The 26,577-nt window shown below is 41.5% G+C and overlaps 1 protein-coding gene across 1 annotated transcript in view; it reads right to left on the bottom strand.

The window, feature by feature from the left end:
* The window catches only part of fbn1 (fibrillin 1), a 413,386-nt gene that overhangs the window by 268,593 nt on the left and 118,216 nt on the right, over positions 1–26,577 (bottom strand). The window contains exon 7 of the mRNA XM_078200149.1: positions 21,367–21,492. Coding sequence (XP_078056275.1) covers positions 21,367–21,492 — 126 coding nt within the window. The remainder of the gene's footprint in view (positions 1–21,366; positions 21,493–26,577) is intronic.

Genomic DNA, 26,577 nt, shown 5'->3' with positions numbered 1-26,577 from the left:
CACTAGCAAACCTCCCTGCCAGGATATTTATGCCCTTCCAGTTTAGGTGCAACCCGTCCTTCTTGTACAGATCCTACCTGCCCCAGAAGAGACCCCAATAGTTCAGATATCTGTAACCTTCCCTCCTACACCAGCTGTTTAGCCACGCGTTGAGCTGCACTATCTTCCTATTCCTAGCCTCACTAGCATGTGGCACAGAGAGTAATCCTGAGATTACAACCCTAGATTACAATGCCTGCAGGTTTCATAAAATTCTCCTCCACCCTTTTTAGATTCAACTTAAGGTGGGCAAATCATCATTAAAACAAGGATAGAAATTCTAGTGACACCAAAATGCACTGGGATAGAACATTTGGCTATCACTTTATCCCTCCCATAACCTCATTCCTAAACCCACAATGTCAAAGTTACTTTGATCAGTAGTTTCCACTGAAATATGATCAGAATATTTATATTGTAATTCATGATAGTCAATGCTCAAGTAGAGGACTAGAAATATTAATTTCCCACAGATGCTGTCAGACCTGCTGAGATTTTCCAGCATTTTCTGTTTTTGACTAGAAGTGAGTTATATACCCAAGAGTTACCCAAAATGACTAAAACAGAATTTCAATTCTAATTAAATTTGCTGCAAGTCATTATAACAAAAATTATCCTTACAATAAAATCATTGCAATAAGGGAAAATGTTCCAGTTTGCAATAAAAGTCCCTCAGTATACACATGGTCTCTGAGTGGAAGTGTATTCTGGAGTGCATCCTGATGGTGGCAGCAAAGAACTAAAAAGGTCGCTAGTTCCATTATGTCTATACGGTACAAAAGATTACAGACACAGGGATTTTGTAGATTTTATTAAATTAATTTAACCTGGTCCCCAAATACGCAGTTTTCATCAAAGGAAAGTGGCAATAGATTATGAAACTTGCTCATGGTGATGCTGAGTGCAAACAAGCAAACCTGTGAAGCTAAATTCATATCTCCATGCTCTAGTCCCTGAATCAATTAAGCCTGTTATGGGAGTTTAATGGCAAAAGATAACATTTGCTCTAAAAAGTGACATATTTAATCTTGTTGATAGTTTATATTTCATTGGTTGGTACTATCTAACTGACTAGGTAACATGTCACAGATTCTGGTTACAGCTTGAAAGAAAATATGCTGACCAGGCATTTATTTTGTCATTCATGAGACAGAGTCCGCGTGCTGAAAAATTAGTTCCCCAACCTGCAGCAACAAATTAGGGACTGTGGAGAAAGTAGAGGTTTACAGCATGGAAACAGGCCCTTCGGCCCAACTTGTCCATGCCGCCCTTTCTTTTTTAAAACCCTTAAGCTAATCCCAATTGCCCGCATTTGGCCCATATCCCTCTATATCCATCTTACCCATGTAACTATCTAAATGCTTTTTAAAAGACAAAATTGTACCCACTTCTACTACTACCTCGGGCAGCTTGCTCCAGACACTCACCACCCTCTGTGTGAAAGATTTGCCCCTCTGGACACTTTTGTATCTTTCCCCTCTCACCTTAAACCTATGCCCTCTAGTTTTAGACTCCCCTACTTTTGGGAAAAGATATTGACTATCTAGCTGATTTGTGCCCTCATTATTTTATAGACCTCTATAAGGTCACCCCTCAGCCTCCTATGCTCCAGAGAAAAAAGTCCCAGTCTATCCAGCCTCTCCTTATAACTCAATCCATCAAGTCCCGGTAGCATCATAGTGAATCTTTTCTGCACTCTTTCTAGTTTAATAATATCCTTTCTATAATAGGGTGACCAAAATTGCACACAGTATTCCAAGTGTGGCCTTACCAATGTCTTGTACAACTTCAACGAGACATTCCAACTCCTGCATTCAATGTTCTGACCGATGAAACCAAGCATGCCGAATGCCTTCTTCACCACTGTGTCCACCTGTGACTCCACTTTCAAGGAGCTATGAACATGTACCCCTACATCTCTTTGTTCTGTAACTCTCCCCAGCACCCTACCATTAACTGAGTAAGTCCTGCCTTGGTTCAATCTACCAAAATGCATCACCTCGCATTTGTCTAAATTAAATTCCATCTGCCATTCATCAGCCCACTGGCCCAATTGATCAAGATCCCTTTGCAGTTGGAGATAACTTCCTTCACTGTCCACTATGCCACCAATCTTAGAGTCATCTGCAAACTTACTAACCATGCCTCCTATATTCTCATCCAAATCATTAATATAAATGAAAAACAACAGTGGACCCAGCACTGATCCCTGAGGCACACCTCTGGTCACAGGCCTCCAGTTTGAAAAGCAACTCTCTACAACCACCCTCTGGCTTCTGTCAAGAAGCCAACTTTGTATCCATTTAGATACCTCACCCTAGATCCCGTGAGATTTAACCTTATGCAACAACCTACCATGTGGTACCTTGTCAAAGGCCTTGCTGAAGTCCATGTAGACAACATCAACTGCTCTGCCCTCATCTACCTTCTTGGTTACCCCTTCATAAAACTCAATCAAATTTGTGAGACATGATTTTCCACTCACAAAGCCATGCTGACTGTCCCTAATCAGTCCTTGCGTCTCTAACTGCCTGTAGATCCTGTCTCTCAAAATACCTTCCAACAATTTACCCACCACAGATGTGAGGCTCACTGGCCTGTAGTTCCCAGGCTTCTCCCTGCAGCCCTTTTTAAACAAAGGCATAACATTTGCCACTCTCCAATCTTCAGGCATCTCACCCGTGACTATCGATGATTCAAATATCTCAGCTAGGGGACCCGTAATTTCCTCCCTGGCCTCCCACAATGTCGTGGGATACACTTCATCAGGTCCCGGGGATTTATCTATCTTGATGCGCTGTAAGACTTCCAGCACCTCCTTCTCTGTAATATGTACGCTCCTCAAGAGATCATAGTGGTAAAGTAATACTAGAATCCATAGGCCTGGTCTAATGCTTCAGCAACGCGAGTTCAAATCCCACCATGGCAGCTGGGGGAATTTAAATTCAGTTCTCTAATAAATCTGGAACAAAAAGCTAATCTTCGTAAGGATGATGGTGGAACAAGTGAAGTGTCATAAATACCCATCTGCTTTCCTAACCTCTTCAGGGAAGGAAATTTGCCATTCTGACCAGGTCTGGGTCCACAGCAAAATGGCTGACTCATAACTGCCTCTGAAATAGCCTCCAAGCCACTAAGTTGTATCAATCCACAACAGAAAAGTTGTGGTTCAAGGTGATGGCTCACCATTACCTTCAAGAGCAATTAGGCTTAGGCAACAAATGCTGGCTTTGCCAGCAATGCTCACAGCACATAAGACAATTTTTAAAAAATATTTTGAAATCTGCAACTGACTTACAATAAAACAGTACTGAGTTTTATATTTTACAGTCCTTGAACACCTGGGGAATAAAGCCTGATTGCGTATATATCATCCCAAACTGTGGCTACGTTATACCAGAGGGAGATTGGAATGATAAGCTTTAGAAAAATGTTTTAAGACTGAGGTGTTAATTGCTTATACATTTTGGGTTAATTGTATTCAAGAGATGACATCAATTGGAGCTTCACTTGTGCTCATATAGAAGAAGCAGACTGAAAGTGCAATGTTTGGTTGGGGGCGCATGAATGTGCGCTTCTTTAAATAAAAACTTTCAATTGTGTAAATTCTAGGCTCCAGTGTTCTATCCTTCACCAAATGTAAAAGGAGATCAGCAACAACAATTGTTTTGGACATGAAATTATAATCCTAGCGGCTTTTGTGGAAAATGGCAGAATGCAAATTTAAATCATCGGGATAGAATGTTCTTAGATATTGATCCACATGGCCAGTGAAAGAACAAGGTGAATGCATGAACTTGGATTACTAGTCTGCCAAGAAACTTGACATCGTTGTTTCCTTCACAAAATAAAAAAGGTACTAGATCAGTACTAGAATAGCGTCTCACCTCCATCATTGGATTCCCCCAAGTGCAGGGCATCATCAATGACACAATAGTCAGACACTGATCTTGTTTCCCCCATTCAATTAGATCACTGCTGATTTACCCAAAACAGAGTCCACGGATTTCTCACCAACCCACATCAGTAATGCTGCGGTCAACTAATCTCACTGAAACTCTGACTCTCTCACGAGGGATCCCAGTTTTCATCTTGGAAGATCTAACCTGGGAGTTCTCTCCAAGAGTCACTCCAACTTGCCGTCAATGACGGCCTACCTCTAAGAGTATCAATCTCATCTCCGTCCCCCTGGATTCCCAAGTATGCACCCAAGCACCAACTCATAAGCACAACTTCAGATCTTTGGCCGCGACAAGCAGAACAGCACTGCTCCTAAAGCGCATCTTTGCCTCAATGGCCCCCAGCAGGGAGTCTTCACTTAAAATCTGCTTGTCCCAGCCCTATTCTTATTTAGAGCCTGTTCCGCTGATCCTCTCTTCTTAACTGAACTGTCATGTTTTCCTGTTCTTGTCCTCTCTCTAGGATCTTTTTTACAGCCTCTCCCTGAATCCCTCGGGGATTTCTCTCTGACTCCTTTCTGCTTTGGGACCACTTCCTGTCCCCTGTCTAGAACACTTGCTGACAATGGCACACCACTCCCAGCCAACTGACCCAGGTTTTCCTAATCACTTGCTATATCTCATGCTAACATTGTGTGGGGGGTGGGGGAGTTGCCTGGACACTTTATTCAAGAAGGCAATCACTCCCCTTAGGCTAAGGTCTTCTGATTTGGTCTGTAGTCAGGACAGGGGGGTGTAACTCCAAGTGAGGCAGGTATGAGGATTGAGAAGGTAGAAATGGAGGAGTTTCAGTCCTTGCCATTGTCCAACAGGTTTGAGGTTCTTTGCAGCTTGTATGATTAAGAGTTGTAGAGTGGATGAGCGAACTGACTAAGCATCATAATGCAAGAAACCATTCAAGTTGGGGGAGTAAATAGGAAGGCTTTGGTGATAGGGAACAGTATCAACAGGAGGATAGATATAGCTCTCTGCAACTGAGTACGTGAATCCGGAAAGCTGTGTTGCCTGGCCAATACCAGAATTCAGATCATTCCATTGGGGTTGTAGAGGAACTTGCAGTGGGAAGGGGGGATCCAGTTGTCATGGTCCGCCTGGCCACCAATGACATAGACAGGTCAAGGAAAGAAGTTCTGCTATGAGATTATGAGCATCTAGGAGTTAAATGAAAAAGAAGAACCACAAAAATAATCTGGATTACTACCTATTTATATCCAATATATAAATGATTTCTATGAGTCGTTGCATGACTAAAGATGCAATACAGGATTGGCATGGAATTCCCCTGAACTGGCTGTTCACATTTTCATTGTCGGCACAAACTGACAAATATAAAGAGTTGAATGTGTGGCTCTGAATGTTCAAACGTCAGCCTCCAGTTAACCCTGAGCCTAAGTTCCACAAACTGCAAATATTCACTGCAGATATAGTTGTCATCCATCACACTAACGAGCATCAGGTCGCACATAATGATCCCTGGAATGAAGAGCTTGTCGCATGAGGAACGATTGAGGGCTCTGGGTCTGTACTCGTGGGAGTTTAGAAGGATGAGGGGGGATCTTATTGAAACTTACAGGTTACTGCGAGGCCAGGATAGAGTGGATGTGGAGAGGATGCTTCCACTTGTGGGAGAAACTAGAACCAGAGGGCACAACCTCAGGCTACCACAACCTCCTTTAAAACAGAGATGAGGAGGAATTTCTTCAGCCAGAAAGTGGAGAATCTGTGGAACTCTTTGCCGCAGAAGGTTGTGGAGGCCAGGTCACTGAGTGTCTTTAAGACAGAGATAGGTAGGTTCTTGATTAATAAGGGGATCAGGGGTTATGGGGAAAAGGGGAGAATGGGGATGAGAAAAAAATCAACCATGATTGAATGGCGGAGCAGACTCGATGGGCTGGGTGGCCTAATTCTGCTCCTGTGTCTTATGATCTTATACTCCTGGTGCAACTCATCATTTGACCTGCCATCTAAAAATCATTTTTAATTAAATTTAAATGAATGCCACTGGTCCTGTTCATGCTTATAACCTTTTTATTCTTATTGTTTCAAAGGATATGAGGATAGTGCAGGAAGATGGCATTGAGGTAGAAGATCAGCCACAATCGAATTAAATGCCAAAGCAGACTCTATCTAAACTTGGGAATTTTATTCGAGGTAAGTAGAGCTTTAATTCAGCTCGTCAAATAAAATTCCCTGGTTTACATAAGACAAAATACTCACCATTCAATCATTTAACTTATTTTCTGTTGCATCATACTTTGATTCTCTTCAGAATGCTCCAAACCTGGTCTTATCCCCCTGCACTGCCACCCTTCCTATTCAAACTCTTGCCACTGTCTCTGGGTTGCACTCTATTTCTGGTATGCAACTTCTGCATTTTACAGCAACTGGAGACTGAAAAAAGGAGCACCTCTTTCCCCTCTGTACTGAATTGCTAAACCAAATTCCCAACCTCACATTTAGTCTACGTCTCACTTGGGTGTAGTCTTATCTCCGTCACCCACTTACTGTCTCCATCGTGCTCGGCTCAGCAGCATGTGTAGCACCCTTCAACTCAGATGAGCAGGCCATGCCTCCCACATGGATGATTATCGAGTCCCCAAGTATATGTTCAAGGGGAACTGGATCAGGGCAAACAGCATTAAGGTGGTCAATACAAACTATATAAGAACACCTTAAAAAGTGCCTAACAAACTTCTACATTTCAGATTATCTCTCTTGGGAAAACGCTGCCGCCAACATGGAAGCCATCATTGAAATCTGGTTTAGCATGTTTCAAGGACCAAATTCACAACATTCAACATGCCCAGGGGAAGGTCAAAGGTGGCACAGCTGTAGAGATTTCCCAAGCACCAACAATGAAAATGTGAACTGCCAGTTTAAGGGACAGCCATGTCAACCGATTGAAAAGAATTGACAGGCTGGGTCCCTTCTCTCTTGAATAAAAGGCTGACTGATAACCTCATAGAGATCTTCAAACTTAAAGATTTTGAGAGAGTGGGTACAGAGAGAATGTTTCCTCTTGTGGGATGAGCATAATTGGAGGCCATGGGGCAGAATGAGGTTATAACAGCATAACTAGAAACCCAATAGGAAATTCAGAAATTACTTATTTATCGAAAAAGTGGTAAGATTATGGAACTCTCTATGACAGGGTAGTTGAAGCAAATAATACCTATGTATTTAAAGGGATGCTAGACACATATGAGAGAAAGAAACTGATGGTTACAATGAGGAAAGGTGGGAGAAGACTCAACTGGAGCACAGACACTGGCACTGGTTGGGCAAAATGGCCTGCTTCTGTGCCAATTTATTTCCATGCAATCAAGCTTAACATCAGTAATTAGAAAAAAAATAAAGGAATCCGTGCTGGAGGACAAAATAGAAAATCATGTAGGAACCAAAAATATAACAAATAGTCAGCATGAATTTTAAGAGGGAGATTCTTGCTTGACCAATTTCACCAAATCTTTTGAAGGGGCGACAGCGTGTAGACAAGGGCAATGTAGTAATATAATTTCGCTAGATTTTAAAAAGGCCTTTGAACCACGCAAGAAATTAATGAATAAGGTCAGTACATGCAGAATAGGGGGACAAATAAAAGAATGGGTAGCTGGCTGGTTTCAAAATATAAAGCAAAAGGTAGCTGTTCAGAATAGCAGAAGATGGTAATGATTTCCCACAATGTTTGCAGTGGGACTACAGTTGTTCACAATTTATCTTAACAATTTAGCAGCACAAACACAATTTCCAAATTTGCAGGTGACTTCAAATTGGGGCTATAGTCAATACTGAAGAGGACAGAAATATATTACAAGGAGACATACACAAACTTGAAGAATATTCATATAAATGAATTTTGAAACAGCTATGGAGTAATTAAAATAAGGTCATATATTACTTGGGGAATGAGAATCTAAATGAAAAAGAGTAAGAGATCTCAATGTACAAATGAACAAACCACTAAAAGTAGTAAGGCAGATTTAAAAGACCTTGGAAAAATGCTAACTTATGCTCAGAATTAGTTCTAGAAGAATAAACTTGAAAATTAGATAGGTTATGGTAAACTGGCATCCAGCCATGGTTAGACTAAACTTTGAATATCAGGTACAATTCTCTAGAGACCTTCAGGTGGTACATCCAGTGTTTGGGTGAAGAGAGTTAAGTCTGCTTCTCATTTTTCAATTTACATTACTTGCGAAAAGCAATGTGAAAAAGAAAGCCTAATGCCTAAGTCTCTCTATCAATACAAAGCCTCTCCATCAGCAGGTGCTCTGCTCTTCCTCCTTCTGGTGACACATGGAAATGGAGACCCCTCCGGCCCAGAATAAAGCTTCAGAGGAACTCAGATGGTTTGACCCCCCAGATATGCAACATTGCATATGTCCTAATCTGGATAAACCAAAGTCCCAGCCGTAGGGAAATAGCCCCACTGTTTTATAGATACTTCATGGCAGACAAGGACTAAGGGAGTAAACCCTAACAGAAAATCTGAAGCAGAGCCTAAAGATGGACTGATAACTCCTACAACCAAGCCGGTATTAAACGCAGTGCTCTGCATTGTTTGGACCCAACCAGAGAGGTCAAGAGTGTTTAAAGTTTAAAAGTTTATTTATCAGTGACACAAGTAGGCTTACATTAACACTACAATTAAGGTAGGGGATCCTAACATTTGCACATCCCAAGGTCTCAATAAATTTTGTCCAGGCTTGTGCCCTGGAGTTGACCACCAAGGCTCAAGCCATTGTCTCACGAGTCAAATAGCTGCTAGAGCGAAAAACAATTCTGAGCAACATATTAACAGAACATAGAGGCACTTGAGAATGTGCATGAAAAATAAGAAGGCGGTACCAGAAATGTAAGGTTTTACCTGGTAGGGGAGATTAGGTCTTTTTTCTTGAAAGAGAAGACCAAGGAAGGTGAACTAATAGAGGCCTTTAAAATTATGGAAGGCTTTGACAGAGTAGACACAGGATGAAATTTTCAGACAAAGCCAGAGGATCTCCATGCCTTAGCCAATGTGGCACCGCCATCCTAAATCCAGAAGTTCCACCCCTGAACCTGGCACCCATTTTCTGGGGCTCTGGGGGGAGGGGTGGGGGGACAGAGGTGAGTTGTACTTTGCACATGGATGGTTCACGAAGGAAGCTGCATATATAAAAGTGCACTTCAGACATTTGAGGAAAACATCTAAAGCTGCCAAAGGTGTTTGAGAGACAGTGTACCCTTTGGAGAGATACAGGCATCTCTTTGGGAGTGGTGGGATTTCCTTTGGAATGGTTAAGAGTTGCAGGTGCATAAAAAGTGGATATGCTCAACGGAATTGTCCTGCTGTCAAGTAATTTAAATCCTCAAGCCCTTAAATTTTTTGAAAAGGACCAATCTGCTGTGGCTACTTGCAATTTCACTAACTGTTCACATAAACCTGAGCGCTATGATTATAGGATTAATACTGCATGACTGGTTCCACGATCAATCATTATCACAGTGGGGACCCGTATGCTCATGATTTGATTGATAACTTCAAGTACTTAAAGTCTTTGATGTGGAGCTCCAAATACAAATATTTGTTTTCATAAGGAATTAAATACTTGAAGGAAATGTTTCTTTATGAAAGGATTAAATACTTGCAGGAATTTAAATGTATTCATTTTATTAATAAGTGATTATTTTAAATTGTGAAGTCCGCAATACATACTTAAAATATTATTTTAATTAATCTCACAATGACTCCTGAAGCCTACCCATGTGGATACTGAGTAAGTTGGAATGGAGGATGCAAGGGAAAATGGTGGTAATTGGGAGATTAGCCTGAATTAGCAAGGATGGGGCAAGGGGTCTATGTGGGGCGGATGAGCAGTAAAGGCTAGAGGGCATTTTTTCTAATACAATGAAAAAGAGAAAAGTCTGAGCACTGAAACGGGACTTTTAACCAGCTCACCTCAGAACCCAGCAGGTCCGACTTGCATTAACATGCATGCATACCCAACCTTCCCCCATTCCCCTGAACACCATCGCCATCCCATCCAAAGATCTGAGGCATTTTCTCTCGAAATGGGTCTATGGAGTTGGGAATTTTCCAGTGTGCTCCTGACTTAGAAGTAAAAATTCAATGCGGAGCATATGTCCCCACTTGCAGGGAAGAACAAAATTTGAGGGTATCAATATGAGATAGTCTTCACGAAATCAAGTAGGGAATTGAAGAGAAAATTCTGTACCTGGACAGCTGTAAGAATATAGAACAGGAGTGGTGGAAGCAAACAGTATAGGTGCATTTGTTAATAAACTAAAACAGTATTTGAGAAAAGAAGAGGAATATGCTATTAAGCGGTAGGTAAGGAGAGATGAGAAGAGACTCAAGTGGAGTCTAAAAGCCAGAATGTATTGGTTGGGCCAAATGGCCTGATTCTATGCTGTATGTAAAAGAACCAATGGCAAGTGGTGCAGTTATTGCTATCACATGCTACAACTTTTCTTATCTTTCTGAACTTTTTTATTTCATTATATTGTGAAAAGAGCAAGTCAAGCTGTATTTTTTTAATTAAAAAAAAGAACATTTTCACAATTCCTTGCACCCAACTCCAAGGATTTGAGAATTGGTTGATACTAATAGGTGCAAATTCAAATTAGAGATGAAAACAATACCTACACTATGTTTGTAAGAAATGTTCTAAAAGGTTACATGTTGACAACAGTACAAATTACATCATGATGTTTTTTACAAGTCCAATATTTATTTCCCAGGAATCAATCAGATGAAGCATAAGCTCCTACATTGTGGAGTGAATGTGTAATGGAGAGGAATTCACACCAGTTTATAATTTAAAAATATTGGCAAACCTCTTGGCATTTGAAATGCTATCTTAAAGTTTTCCTTTGATTAAAACCAGAGTGCTATTTGAAATGTCAAGTCATCTTTATTGCCAGACTCAGCAGGCGTAACCTTAGTTAAATAATATACCATTACTTTTTCAACCTAAAAATTCTAGGACTGTAAACTGTCTCCTCCAATGACTGTCTCATTCAATTCTTTAATATTAAGTGGCTAATATTCAAATTGTAACAACTTTGAGCTTTCAACTTGAAGCAAACAGTTAAAATGTTCCACTTCTAAGTGGCAGTGTAGGCAGCCTGCCGCGGCACAGTTCAGGTGGTCATAGGCAAGGCATCGAGAGCAGCATGAGGAGAGGCGCTGGAGGTGAGGAGGCAGCAAGGTGAGGACAAGAGGAGCGGTGTCGCTGAGTATTATTTCAGAGGGGCTTGGCCATGACAGTTAATGTGAGGGGCTTATGCAGCTGGAGAATGTCTTTGTGACTGTATGCATCTAACATTAAATGGTTGAATGCGCAGAAGAGGCAGCATCACTCCTCACACAGATGACAGGAATGTCAGCCTTCAGATCTTAACCGTAATATTTTATTTGTGATATATGCATAGATATAGCTAGAAAATACTGGTTTGCATTTGATTTCTGTGTTCGCACCAATTTTGTGGCAAAAAGGGATATCAACATTATAGGAATGTTCGGTATTCCCCAATGCTCTTGGGAGGTCACTAGGGATTCCATGGTTCAAAAAGTTTGGGAAACCCTGTACTCAATTATATTAATGGTATGCCTTTCTGGAACTGCTTTTGACCATTCAAACTACCTTCACCAGCATCACAGTTAATCCACCCTTTTAAGGACCTCTGAATTGGTCAGGTTTGGAGCAGTAAATACTCAATTAACAGCTTCTGCCATGTGACACCATTGAAACCGCTAATGGATGAGGGAGAATAACCTCAATCTGCGCATTCTGGCGAGACCAATTATACAATCTGCACACAAGATAAGAATAGTGAAAGAGAGAGTTTACACAATTGATAATAACATTTTTTTTTTAACTGGAAAGAAGTGTTTGAGATGTACAATGTTTTATTGTAGTACTAAGCCATTTATGCAGCTGCTGCATGTGACTAAGACTGATTGACTAACTGTTCCATCACAATCACAGCTGGTACTTCTTTTAAACATTAATCTTCTGCAATGGTAGCATTCATGAAATTTGCAAGTATAGATATAGATGATTAGATAAACCAGTCATCCATAATACTGTTAAATATTCCACAAATATTAATAGGATATTAATTTTAATACAAGTTTAAATACATTGTATGGAAGATGGGATACTCCTATATCTAATTATAATTATTAACTTCATTTTGCTAGAGGCAAATAATTTTGGCATATGCAGGCATGTGCAAAAACTGAGCAAAAACACAGAATAAATCAGGTGGACTACGTGATTGATGCAAGAGGATCCTGTTTTTGAGACAATTGTTACAATTACATCAAAAGTTATGTATCTATCCATGATGCCACATGCATTATTAAAAAAGACCACACAATAATCTAATCAGATCTGTGCAGGGTTGGAGAGGTCACATAAACAGCTGAAGGTTACATAACCACAAGGAAACTTGAAAGGGAAAGGTAAATAAATCTAGAATTCTGGAACAACGTTCAAGATAATGAGGGCTAATGCAGATAAATATTCAATATGAGGGCCAGAATCAGGATACTCAAAGGAGTTCATACGGTTTAGAATCAATTAGAAATCGTCTATTGGATATTAGAAAGATAACTGGTAATTAGTAAACTGCTGTTATTGAACAAAAATACTGAATTACACAAGGTTAAGCAAAGGAGAGCCAAAGTACGAAAGGCAAAACTCTGTTTTCAGCAGATGCATGTTCAATGTGGTAAGAGGCAGACAATCGGGTGCAAAAGCATGCCAATGCGGCCAGTGGGGAAAAACCATTGGGGGGCAAGCTTACTGGCTCGTCGTACCGGTCGATCAGCACGGCGAGCCGGTAAAATCACGAAAAACTGGGTTCACGCCTGGTTTCTCACCTTTCGCGATCTTACCAGCCCTGAATTGCCAGAATAATCATATCATAACATTTATGATCTTAGAGCCCGGGACGTAATAGTTCAGGCTCACTTGACTTAATGGCCATGCCGGTGGAGATCCTCTCCAGCGAGGATCTCGCATGGTCCCCAGCAAGGTGGGGTGCGGGAAGAGCAATTGGGAGGAGGCAGTGTCAGATTTCCAATGCACTGTGTACACTTTGCACAGTGCACTGGGAGATCATGCGCATGTGCAATAGCACCCTCTCGCAGTCAGCAGCCGGCTTTTGACTGCTCCTCCTATTGGCTCGAATCACACTTTGCCACATTTTTATCTCTAAGCGGCATAAGTTAGCATCCAAGAGCCCACCAAAAAAATGGCTACGATGCTCTCCTGTTTTCACACTCGTTTGGCACTAGAAGTTTTTTGGTAAACTCGCCCCCTTTGGTTTTCGGCCAGCCACTGCACATAATCCACTGAGGGGAAAATTCCACCCATGATTCTTTTGTTCTTTAAAGGCAACCAAGAACAATGAAAATGAAAAATGTATCTTTCAAAATCAAATACAAAGAACAAAGAACAGTAGAGCACTGGAACAGACCCTTCGGCCCTCCAAGCCTGCACCGATCACGTTGTCCTATCTAGACCAACTGCTTATACCCCTCTATTCCCCGAATGTTCATGTGTCTATCCAGATAAGTCTTAAATGTGGCTAACGTGTCTGCCTCAACCACCTCACTTGGCAGCGCATTCCAGGCCCCCACCACCCTCGATGTAAAAAACTTCCCCCGCACGTCTCCACTGAACCTTCCCCCCTTATCTTGAACTTGTGCCCCCTTGTAATTGTCATTTCTGTCCTGGGAAAAAGCTCCCAACTGTTCACCCTATCTTTATCTCTCATAATTTTATAAACTTCTATCAGGTCGCCCTTCAGCCTCCGTCTTTCCAGGGAGAACAATCCCAGTTTATTCAATCTCTCCTCATAGCTAATACCCTCCCATACCAGGCAACATCCTGGTAAACCTTTTCTGCACTCTCTCCAAAGCCTCCACGTTCTTCTGGTAGTGTGGTGACCAGAATTGGGCACAGTATTCCAAATGTGGCCTAACCAACGTTTTATATTACTGTAACATAATTTGCCAACTTTTATACTCGATGCCCCATCTGATGAAGGCAAGCATGCCATAAGGTTTCTTCACCACCTTTTCCACCTGTGCTGCCACTTTTAAGGATCTGTGGACATGTACTCCCAGATCTCTCTGTGTCTCTATGCTCCCGATGGTTCTTCCATTTATTTTATAGCTCCCACCTGAATTGGATCTACCAAAATGCATCACCTCGCATTTGTCCGGATTAAATTCCGTCTGCCATTTCTCTGCCCAATTTTCCAGCCTATTTATATTCTGCTGTATTCTCTGACATCCTTATCACTATCCGCATCTCCGCCAACCTTAATATCATCTGCAAACTTGCTAATCAGACCACTTACATTTTCTTCCAAGTCATTTATATATATTACAAACAGCAGAGGTCCCAGCACTGATTACGGGCCTCCATTCAGAAAAACACCCTTCCACCACTATCCTCTGTTTTCTATAGCCATGCCAATTCTGAATCTTTCTTGCTAGTTCATCCCTGATCCCATGAGATGTAATCTTTTGCACCAGCCTGCCATGAGGGACCTTGTCAAATGCTTTAAAGTCCATGTAGACAACATCCACAGTCCTTCCCTTGTCAATCATTTTTGTCACCTCCTCAAAAAACTCGATTAAATTAGTGAGACATGACCTCCCTTGTACAAAACCATGCTATCTGTTGCTAACAAGACCATTCAGTTCCAATGTGTATAGATATTATCTCTAAGAATCTTCTCCAACAATTTCACTATCACTGAGTCAAGCTCACTATAATTAGCTGGGTTATCCTTGCTATTCTTCTTAAATAACGGGACAACGCTGGCTATCTTCTAGTCCTCTGGAACCTCACCAGTGGCCAATGAGGTAACAAAGATTTCTGTAAGAGGCCCAGCAATTTAATCTCTTGTCTCCCTCAGTAGTCTGGGATGGATGCCATCTGGCCCTGGGGAATTGTCTATCTGAATGCTTTTTAATTCACCTAACACTTCCTCCCTCGTAATGATGACTTGTTCTAAAGGGTTTACACACCCTCCAAGACACCATCAATTGATGTGTCACAGCGAACTTTCATCCAGAAGACAGTTAAGGCAACAAACAAGTGCTGGAAAATGGAATTAGAACAGATAGGTGTTTGATGACTGCGCAAACACGAAGAGGCAAAGGTCTCTTTCTGTGCTGTAAAATTCTATGGGCGGTATTTTCCGGCCGCTCTCGCCCCAAAACTGGAAAATCCCGCCCTGAGGTCAACGGACCTTTGCATGGTCCATGAACCGCCTACAGAAAACAGGGACAGGAAAATTCCACCCTATAACTCCAAGAATAATGATTCCAAATACACTAATTAACACAGGGTATAACAGTTGACAACAGTTTAGCACCAGGTAAACAAGGTACCAGCCCAACGTCAACATCTTCAGATTATCTCCCTTAGCCCTCCACATTAGATAGTCTATGATATCTAACTCTGCCCCATCTTCCCACCAACCTCTAACCCTGCTCTATCTTTGCTTCCTTTCCCTCCCGATATCTAACCCTACTCCTTCCCCCTCCTCTTACCCTTGACTTCTCACCTTAATCTTTTTTCGTGGTTCCAATCCAGCTGCACCCCTCATCCCACCCTATGGTGTCCTGTTCTGCCCTCTGGCATTGTAGTGAGCTTTTGTACAATGACTTCCTGGGGTGGAATTGTGGTGGTAGAGAACACAATTTGGACATAATCCAAGTGCATTGGGTTTCAGCCCCACTTAAACTACACATCAAACTGCATCTCCAGGATGCAAAAAATTATCCTGCTTGCACTTACAGCAGAAGTGTTCAATAGCCCCAGAACTACATCTGCTGAGAGCCAGGTCTTGTTTGATATAGTGATGGTCATTATAAGGAACAATTCACTTGAAATCCATGCCCTGAGTTATCTTTCTTTCCGCCAAGCATCTAGCCCATATCTATTATTTTTGATGGGTCTTTGATTCCCCTTATGGTATGGCTGAGCATTTCCAACGTGGTCTGTTTTTGTTTCAGATTTTCAGCATCTGTATATTTTGCTTTAATGCCCCTAAAATCTCAGCAGAACAATTTCAGAGTACAGTCTCATGGAAGTTGACTGCCCTCGCGAATTCCTCAAAAGTGGTAATTTCTCATGTATGAGGTTTGAGAGAGAATAGCAGAAGACTTTTGACAGAATAAGAGCCTTAAAGCCAAGCATTGTCCCGTTCTTAACCGGCATCCACACATGGTCTTTGAATAAACCATTAACGGAAAGCAGTTAGGAGAGAGGTGGGGAAAGCAAGGGAAGCATGTAAAAATCAGTGGATAAATAATTAAATGTTAGATTGGACATGAGAAATATACTACAAAAAAGGCAAGTATCAGAATAATTAGTTAAGCAACAGGAAGTAGGACCAAAGCATTGGGGTTTCATACGATATATCATGCATCCGGAGGGAAGAAACTGAAAAGATAAAGCAGGTCTTTGAAATTATGACCTGTAGTGCCACTGAGTCAGGCTGGGTCTGGAGCCCTTTAGAAATGGCAGGTAGGCCAAGATTCCAGATTTGTACTTCAACTCCCATTCCTGGCATTTTTCACTAGAGCAAAATAAGTGTGGGTAGTGAGCCTACATGCTGCAATGCCGCCTTTGCTGGATCCGTTGCAGAGTTGGGCATTTTAAACTACCCGCCACACACATCTGCAACTTTAGCAGAGTCGGGCCTCTTCTGTAAGCAGACATGGTTCATAGCCTCACTGAGAAGTCGTGAACCAAAAAATCAACAGCCCAAAAAAAGGAATGAAACATTCCCATTGAGATGCACAGACAGAGGGCCAATCAATCACAGCCATTCATTGCATCAATGTCAGAAGCTTTTATCCACTCCATGGCTCCTAATTTATGTAAACAACCACACAAACCACAAAGAAAAACAACTTATTAGAGATGTCAATTGAACAAAACTCTCAATCTCTGCAAGCTGTATAAATAATGACATTGAAGTGCTGTTGGAATGCAAGAAACAACTGGAGACAATTAAGAGTATGAAATTAAGGAAAGTACAGCAAATTAAATTTAAAACTGGTTACAAGGGAGAAAACAGGGTTGGATTTAAGGAAAGCTTTTTGGAGCTGTTGCAAGTGGGCAACGGGGTTGCACCTGTTTACTGTGAACATTAATGACTTGGATAGAACACTACAGGATAGCCAAATTTGAAAACATGCCAAAATAAGAGGAAAAGTAATTAATTCTGAGCATCAAAAGAAATTGTAAGGTGATACTGATAAGATGATGGAATGAGCAAAAAACTGGCAGATGAAATACACCATCATTAAATGTGAGTTGCTTTATTTTAATTAAATAATTATATAGTAAATGGGAGAAAGTTGGACAATGGAGAATAACGGAGGCATTTTTAGGGGCAAGACATTAAAAACAGTACTTGAAGTGGATAGAGCCATATCAAAGTTAATGGAACACTGCATTTAATGGCAGGTGAAATAAAATATGAATTTGGAGATATACTGATGAATCTATATTAATAAAATCTTAGTAGAACCACAGCTAGAAGTACTGCTCACAGTCCTAGGCTTCACATTACAGGAAGGATGTTGAGGCAACTGAGGTGGTATACAGATTCATCCCAGGGTACTAAAAGAGATGGCGGGGGAAATAGCAAATGCACTAGTGGTAATTTACCAAAATTCACTGGACCCTGGGGTGGTTCCCGCAGATTGGAAAACAGCAAATGTGACACCACTGTTTAAAAAAGGAGGTAGCCAAAAGGCGGGTAACTATAGGCCGGTTAGCTTAACTTCTGTAGTAGGGAAAATTCTTGAATCTATCAAGGAAGAAATAGCGAGACATTTGGATATAAATTGTCCCATTGGTAAGACACAGCATGGATTCATGAAGGGCAGGTCATGTTTGACTAATTTGGTGGAATTCTTTGAGAACATTACATGCGCAGTGGACAATGGGGAACCTGTGGATGTGATGTATCTGGATTTTCAGGAGGCATTTGGTAAGGTGCCGCACCAAAGACTGCTGCGGGTAATGTATTAGCATGGATAGAGGATTGGTTAGCGAACAGAAAGCAAAGAGTAGGAGTATATGGTTGTTTTTCTGGTTGGCGATCAGTGACTAGTGGTCTGCCTCAGGGATCAGTGTTATAGAGTCATAGAAGTTTACAGCATGGAAACAGGCCCTTCGGCCCAACTTGTCCATGCTGCCCTTTTTTTAAAAAACCCCGAAGCTAATCCCAATTGCCCGCATTTGGTCCATATCCCTCTATACCCATCTGTTATGGTGAAATTAAAGCGATGGACACAAAATGGTTACCTGGCACACAAAATGGACTGTGGGAAGGGACATTAAAAGGCACCGACTTTGGGCACAGACAGTTACACAGAGTTAAAACCTGCAGTATCTGAATTGCTGCAGGAAACTGGTCAGAGCTTGAGGCACTTTAACACTTGAGATAAAGAGCAGACCCAGAACAATGAGTTTGATAACAAGGTCAGCCACTGATGGGGACATAAATGCATAAATGTATGTATATCGAAACCAGTCATTGATAGAGGACATAACTGCATGAATGTATCCATTCTACGTACAATGATGTGTTAACTGTCCATGTCCGTACCTGTCTGCTTGTAACGATGTGTCAACTGTTGATGTCCGTATTTGTCTACTCAACTTGTAACGATGCGTTAATGACTAATGTCCGTACTGCCTATTGTCTAAAAAGTATAAGAGATGCTCATCTACCATTGTGTAGTTGAGAAGGTAGCTGCCAAGTACTGCGGAGTACCAGTGGTTTCTCCCAAAGCTTTGTCCGAAATAAAACTGTTTTGTTGAACCTCCAAGTCTGACTCCGAAGTGGTAAATTTCCCACAACACCATCGTACCCATGTAACCATCTAAATGCTTTTTAAAAGATAAAATTGTACCCGCCTCTACTACTACCTCTGGCAGCTTGTTTCAGACACTCACCACCCTTTGTGTGAAACAATTGCCCCTCTGGACACTTTTGTATCTCTCCCCTCTCACCTTAAACCTATTCCCTCTAGTTTTAGACTCCCCTACCTTTGGGAAAAGATATTGACTATCTACCTTGTCTATGCTGGGACCACAATTGTTTATGATTTACATAGATGATTTGGGGTTGGGGACCAAGTGTAATATGTCAAAATTCGCAGATGACACTAAGACGAGTGGCAGAGCAAACTGTGTACAGTACGCTGAAAGTTTGCAAAGGGATATAGATAGTCTAAATGAGTGGGCGAGGGTCTGGCAGATGGAGTACAACGTTGGTAAATGTGAGGTCATCCATTTTGGTAGGAATAACAGCAAAATGGACTATTATTTAAATGGTAAAAAACTGCAACATGCTGCTGTGCAAAGGGACCTGGGTGTCCTTGTGCAAGAATCACAAGGAGTTGGTTTGCAAGGTGTAGCAGATAATTAAAAAGGCAAATGGAATTTTGTCCTTTATTGCGAGAGGGATGGAGTTTAAAAACAGTGAGGCGGCACGGTAGCACAGTGGTTAGCACTGCTGCTTCACAGCTCCAGGGTCCCGGGTTCGATTCCCGGCTCGGGTCACTGTCTGTGTGGAGTTTGCACATTCTCCTCGTGTCTGCGTGGGTTTCCTCTGGGTGCTCTGGTTTCCTCCCACAGTCCAAAGATGTGCGGGTTAGGTTGATTGGCCAGGTTAAAAATTGCCCCTTAGAGTCCTGGTATGCGTAGGTTAGAGGGATTAGTGGGTAAATATGTGGGGGTAGGGCCTGGGTGGGATTGTGGTCAGTGCAGACTCGATGGGCCGAATGGCCTCCTTCTGCACTGTAGGGTTTCTATGATTTCTATGTTGCAGCCATATAGGTTGCTGGTGTGGCCACACCTGGAGTACTGTGTACAATTTTGGTCTCCTTACTTGAGAAAGGGTATACTGGCACTGGAGGCCGTGCAGAGGAGATTCATTAGGTTGATTCTGGAGTTGAGAGGGTTAGCTTATGAGGAGAGACTGAGTAGACTGGGGCTATACTCATTGGAATTCAGAAGAATGAGGGGAGATCTTATAGAAACACATAAGATTATGAAGGGAATAGATAAGATAGAAGCAGGGAAGTTGTTTCAACTGGCGGGTGAAACTAGAACTAGAACATGGCCTCAAAAGAAGAGGGAGCAGATTTAGGACTGAGTTGAGGAGGAATTTTTTCACCCAAAGGGTTGCGAATCTGTGGAATTCCCTGATCAGTGAAGCAGTTGAGGCTGCCTCGTTGAATGTTTTTAAGGCAAGGATAGATAAATTTTTGAACAGTAAAGGAATGAAGGGTTATGGTGAGCGGGCGGGTAAGTGAAGCTGAGTCCACTAGAAAGATCAGCCATTATTTTATTGAATGGCGGAGCAAACTCGAGGGGCCAGATGGCCTACTCCTAGTTCTTATGTTCACTTGACAGAGGTATGTAAAGTTTTGACGGGATTGGATAAGCAAAGAGAAAGAGACCATTTCCAGTATTTGAAAGTTCTGGTACAAGAAGATATAAATAGAAGACTAAATGTATGAAAGTTTGGACTGAAAAGAAAAACACTTTTGCACAGGTGAGCATGAAGCTGTGAAATGCACTGCTGGAATTTGTGGCTAAATGAGAGACCATGCAATATTGAATAAGTTAGGTAAGTGGTAAAAGGAGAAGGCAGGAATTTGGAAAGAGGGTGACATGTGGATAAGCATCAGCACAGACTGGTTAGACCAAATGTCCTGCTGCCATATAGTAATTTCTGTGGAACTTTAGGAAACAGCAAATATTTTAACAACAAACACAAACCTAGTGAGCACCTAACAATAATTCACAACTGCAATGGAGGTGATTAATATCTGTGATAAAGATGAAGTTCTAATGAGAAAATTAGTAACTTCAAAAGACTGGCACACAGCAATTAAAATGATGAAGAGTGAAGAGAATCCGGTTTGGAAGCTGGGAACAATGTAAATTAAAATTAGCAACCATAGATACTTCCTGGGATAGAATTCATTCATTCATGTTTCATTGTGATTTTTTTTGGAATTCGTGTGAAAATTAATGAAGTAAGAAGTTTAACAACACCAGGTTAAAGTCCAACAGGTTGGACTTTAACCTGGTGTTGTTAAACTTCTTACTGTGTTTACCCCAGTCCAACGCCGGCATCTCCACATCAAAATTAATGAAGGCAGGTGATTTATCTAGTAATTTGTTTTTGTTGTTATCCATGTGTAAAATTACAGGATGCAAGTGCCAGTAGTTTATAACATTAAAATTGGTGGTTCTTAAAATGTGTTTGATGTGCACTGATCTATAACATGCCTTTGTCTTACCTTCACATTTTTGAGTTACTTCACTAAACCTGTGTCCAGCTGGGCATTTGCATTCAAAGGAGCCTACAGTGTTTATGCAATTTCCCCCACTGCAGCTTCCTGGAATAGCTTGGCATTCATCCACGTCTGTCAAAGGAAATGAAAATATTTCATTAGATTATACTTCTATTTTCAACAATTGCACCATCTTGGTATTATCAGCAACAATCATCCATAATTATCATCTGTTTATTCATTATTCTCATCAATACTGGAAATTTTATTAGCAAATTTAAAGGGGTCAAATTTTTAAAGCTCCTCTAGCAGTGCATTAGTCTAAAAAGCCACATTTACAAACCTCCCCCATTCCACCAACTTCCTGGAATTTGGGGCATTTAGGTTTTTCAGATTATCGTCAGCATCTTTTATCAAGCTACCTTGTGAACTGAGAAGAGTAGGATACCAGCTTGGTTAAACCACTTTCTCTGACTTAATGTCAAAAGTGTAAAGGATTTTTTAAAAATGTTTTCTAATTAGTCAATGCTGTCCCACTTCCAAATACTTCCTTCAGTGAAAGACCAGTGGAATCTATAAATATAAACAGCTCCTAGAAACACAGAATCTCATCAAATGTGATTTGAATTAATTAATTTCAAATATCAGGCACTTCTTTATGTAACGTTTTCATTTATAATTCAAACAAATCAATCTTCAACAATCCAGTTGATGAGGCCAATTTGAACTCATCATTTATATAGAATATTTTCAGAGTTGAACATTTGACTTTATTTGCTATCCCTCAAACTAAGAAAAGGGAATACAATAATTACTTTCCACAAGCCAAGTTACAAGTTCATAAAGAAAACACAAAACATAGAATTAACCTACAGGTTGAAATTAGACATATATCGCTTAGAATTCAATATACCTAGTGCCTTTGATAAACTCGAATCACTCCTTGGAGTTCTTCTGTCATGCCTCCGTACTAGCCATAATGATGTTATCTATTCAAAGAACTAATGTGGAATGCAATTTAAGCCCGAGGAGCAAGTTAGACTGTTTTAACAGCTGATCTGTTTTTATTCCAAGCAGCTTGATTTGGCAATTGGAAACCTGGAATACATTTGTGAGACCCAATATGAAAGGGATATATCAAATGTGATGTTCAAAGAGGACTAAACTGTGAAAACAGACCCAAGAAAGGATTTTCTTATTGTTGCTACATCACTAACAATAAGAACCATAATACTTAAGTCAATAAATGTGATGGTACTGAAACACATTCAGTTGAAAGGGTTATATGAGGCATCTGATCCTTACTGCTCCAGGGCTCTATGATATGTTCTGGCTAAGATTCTGCTGCTCATTCTTAAAATGATTAGGATTTGTTTGTAATTTTCAGATTGATTGTATGACAAGATGGTTATATATGTCCATATTTGGTACCTAGCATCAGTGAAAATAATATTTAAAGTTTATTTATTCGTCACAAATAAGACTTACATTAACACTGCAATGAAGTTACTGTGAAATTCCCCTAGTCGCCACACTCCAGCACCTGTTTGGGTCAATGCACCTAACCAGCACGTCTTTCAAACTGTGGGAGGAAACTGGAGCACCCGGAGGAAACCCACGCAGACACAGGGAAAACGTGCAAACTCCACACAGACAGTAATCCGAGCTGGGAATCAAACCCGGATCCCTGGCGCTGTGAGGCAGCAATACTAACCACTGCGCCACCGTGCTATGCTCAATATTAATTCTTCAGGTACATCTTTCAAAAAGTCTGATAAAAAACAAAACCATGATTTTCCCTTCATCTACCTGGGCATTATACAAAAAAAGCATCCTGTGCAATCTGATCTCAATCGATTTCATTTGCAGATTTAAGCCATATAAATTGCACTGACATAACCCAGGCGCATACTCTGTGGGAATTAGGTTCCTGTTTGGAGGGTTAAAAATAAAGCATACACTCTCTAGGTCAAGGTAGAAAAGGTGTTAGTCAGTAAGACATGAAAAGAAATCAAAATTGTGTGTATCAAGTTGTAGGTTTACCCTCACATTCTGCTTCTCTTCCTTGTTATGCTAACTACCTGTTAGCAAACTTGATTATGATAACTTCATGTAACTATTTACTCAAGTTACACAAATTTTACTGCTCTGAAACACATTTTTAATTATCTTCAGTTGTTTTACATGTCACACAGCAGGAAGCATTGATTGGCCATCATTTAATCTTTCCCTGCAGGTTCCAGTTAAAAGATAGCCACCCAAAGTAATGTATGTAGGAACAGGGAATGGAAGTTGAAATTACACAACCTCTTGACTCGTGGAATAGGAGACTTACTGAAGACTTTCAGGACAAAACTGATGAGATATATCCACTTAAATGTAGAGTGCTTGCAGACAATTATATATAGGTGCATGCAACAGAGATGGTCTTCTAGAATAGTAACTGGAGCAGTCTACTGGCAGCATCAGTCACACTATGATAGAAGGTGTTGCTCACTCTAGGTCATTCTGAAATATGGAGTTCCATGCAGATCTGCAGTGAATAGCTCATTACACAGCTTATAAGCAGTCTGTGCTCACGCTTCTCAGCCTTTTGGCTAAGATCAAGTGTAGTATGGAGAGGATGCTGCACTTGGTTGAGGTCATTGAAGCTTCATATGTTTCATATGAAGCAATTTTTTAAAACGGCATCTCGGCCTTTTGGCTAAGATGCAAATGAGCCCAAGTCTTGGAGGAGGAACCTCCCCCTTCTCCAATCAGCTTGGCTCATGTAGATCGGGCCCAGGACGGGGTGGTTTGGTCGCTTGCCCTGTCAAAGAACAAACAAATAACAATACAGCACAGGAACAGGCCCTTCGGCCCTCCAAGCCCGCGCCGCTCCCCGGTCCAGGATTGAATCCTGAATCCAGGATTCCCGCCCAATTTTCCAGCCTATCTACATACTAATATCCTATCCCAGAGCTGTCCCTCACAGCTATGATGCTTTGTTCATCACAACCTATTAACTCACCCCTACCCCCCCATTCCAGACCATGTGATCTCCAGGGAGAGGCGAAAACCCAGAGTGAAAACCCCAGGGCCAATATGGGGAAAAAAAAATCTGGGAAATTCCTCTCCGACCCCCTGAGGCGATCGAAACGAGTCCAGGAGATCACACTGGCCCTGATCGGAAAATGCTTCCCAACCCTATTCATTTCCACTTCCACGAACACCATATGAATTCCCTGCCCCCGAGACAGGTTCCCAACTATCCGCAGTCTCGCTCTGTACTGGCACCAGCAAGATGATCATAGAATGAAGCCTTGAAACGAGAAACAAAGAACAATTAGCCTGCTCCGCTCCCTGGTCCAAACTAGACCACTCTTTTGTATCCCTCCATTCCCACTCCGTTCATATAGCTGTCTAGATAAGTCTTAAACGTTCCCAGTGTGTCCGCCTCCACCACCTTGCCCGGCAACACATTCCAGGCCCCCACGACCCTCTGTGTAAAATATGTCCTTCTGATATCTGTGTTAAACCTCCCCCCCTTCACCTTGAACCTATGACCCCTCGTGAACGTCACCACCGACCCGGGGAAAAGCTTCCCACCGTTCACCCTATCTATGCCTTTCATAATTTTATACACCTCTATTAAGTCTCCCCTCATCCTCCGTCTTTCCAAGGAGAACAACCCCAGTTTCCCCAATCTCTCCTCATAACCAAGCCCCTCCATACCAGGTAACATCCTGGTAAACCTCCTCTGTACTCTCTCCAAAGCCTCCACGTCCTTCTGGTAGTGTGGCGACCAGAACTGGACGCAGTATTCCAAATGTGGCCGAACCAACGTTCTATACATCTGCAACATCAGACCCCAACTTTTATACTCTATGCCCCGTCCTATAAAGGCAAGCATGCCATATGCCTTCTTCACCACCTTCTCCACCTGTGACGTCACCTTCAAAGATCTGTGGACTTGCACACCCAGGTCCCTCTGCGTCTCTACACCCTTTATGGTTCTTCCATTTATCGTGTAGCTCCTCCCTACATTATTCCCACCAAAATGCATCACTTCGCATTTATCAGGATTGAACTCCATCTGCCATTTCCTTGCCCAAATTTCCAGCCTATCTATATCCTTCTGTAGCCTCTGACAATGTTCCTCACTATCTGCAAGTCCTGCCAGTTTAGTGTCGTCCGCAAACTTACTGATCACCCCAGTTACTCCTTCTTCCAGATCATTTATATAAATCACAAAAAGCAGAGGTCCCAATACAGAGCCCTGCGGTACACCACTAGTCACAGGCCTCCAGCCGGAAAAAGACCCTTCCACTACCACCCTCTGTCTTCTATGACCAAGCCAGTTCTCCACCCATCTAGCCACCTCCCCCTTTATCCCATGAGATCCAACCTTTTTCACTAGCCTACCATGAGGGACTTTGTCAAACGCTTTACTAAAGTCCATATAGACAACATCCACAGCCCTTCCTTCGTCAACCACTTTGGTCACTTCTTCAAAAAACACCACCAGGTTAGTGAGGCATGACCTCCCTCTCACAAAACCATGCTGACTATCGTTAATCAGTTTATTCCTTTCTAAATGCGCATACATCCTATCTCTAAGAATCTTCTCCAACAACTTCCCCACCACTGTCTTGTCAGCCTGGATCTGAAATGTCTCAACTTGTTGAGACTCTGAATTGGATTTGATTTGATTGAATTGGAAAAGTATAAAAAAAAGTCTGTGCTCATACTGATGAGCACTGCTAGTCAATAAATTTGAAGTACCCTGTCCTTCAGCTGCTGATTATTCAGAGAGAAGGCGATGATCTATTTTTAACTAACCAAACAATTAATCTATAACTTGTTTGATGGAACCTTGCATAGCCGTTTGAGAAATGTCACTGATATTGCACAAGCGCATCTGGAATGATTCTGTTGCATAAAAATTTAAGTTGGTGACAACTCTGATAATCACTGGCAGTGCACTATATACAGTGGTGGTGGATTAGAGGTCAGCTACAGATTGGAGGGTAGCTAATGTAAGCCTGCTATTCAAAAAGGGAGGTAGCGAGAAATCAGGGAACTATAGACCCAACGTTGGTACTGGGGAAGTTGCTAGAGTCCATTATCAAGGATTTCATAACTCGACATTTAGAAGGCAGTGGTATAATCAGACAAAATCAGCATGGATTTACAAAAGGGAAATCATGCTGGACGAATCTACTGGAAGTTTTTGAG

Source organism: Mustelus asterias, chromosome 29, assembly GCF_964213995.1.
Source record: "Mustelus asterias chromosome 29, sMusAst1.hap1.1, whole genome shotgun sequence".
In the NCBI taxonomy this organism is placed as follows: domain Eukaryota; kingdom Metazoa; phylum Chordata; class Chondrichthyes; order Carcharhiniformes; family Triakidae; genus Mustelus; species Mustelus asterias.
Note: the sequence above shows the minus strand (reverse complement) of the source record. Positions and strands in the feature narration are given on the sequence as shown.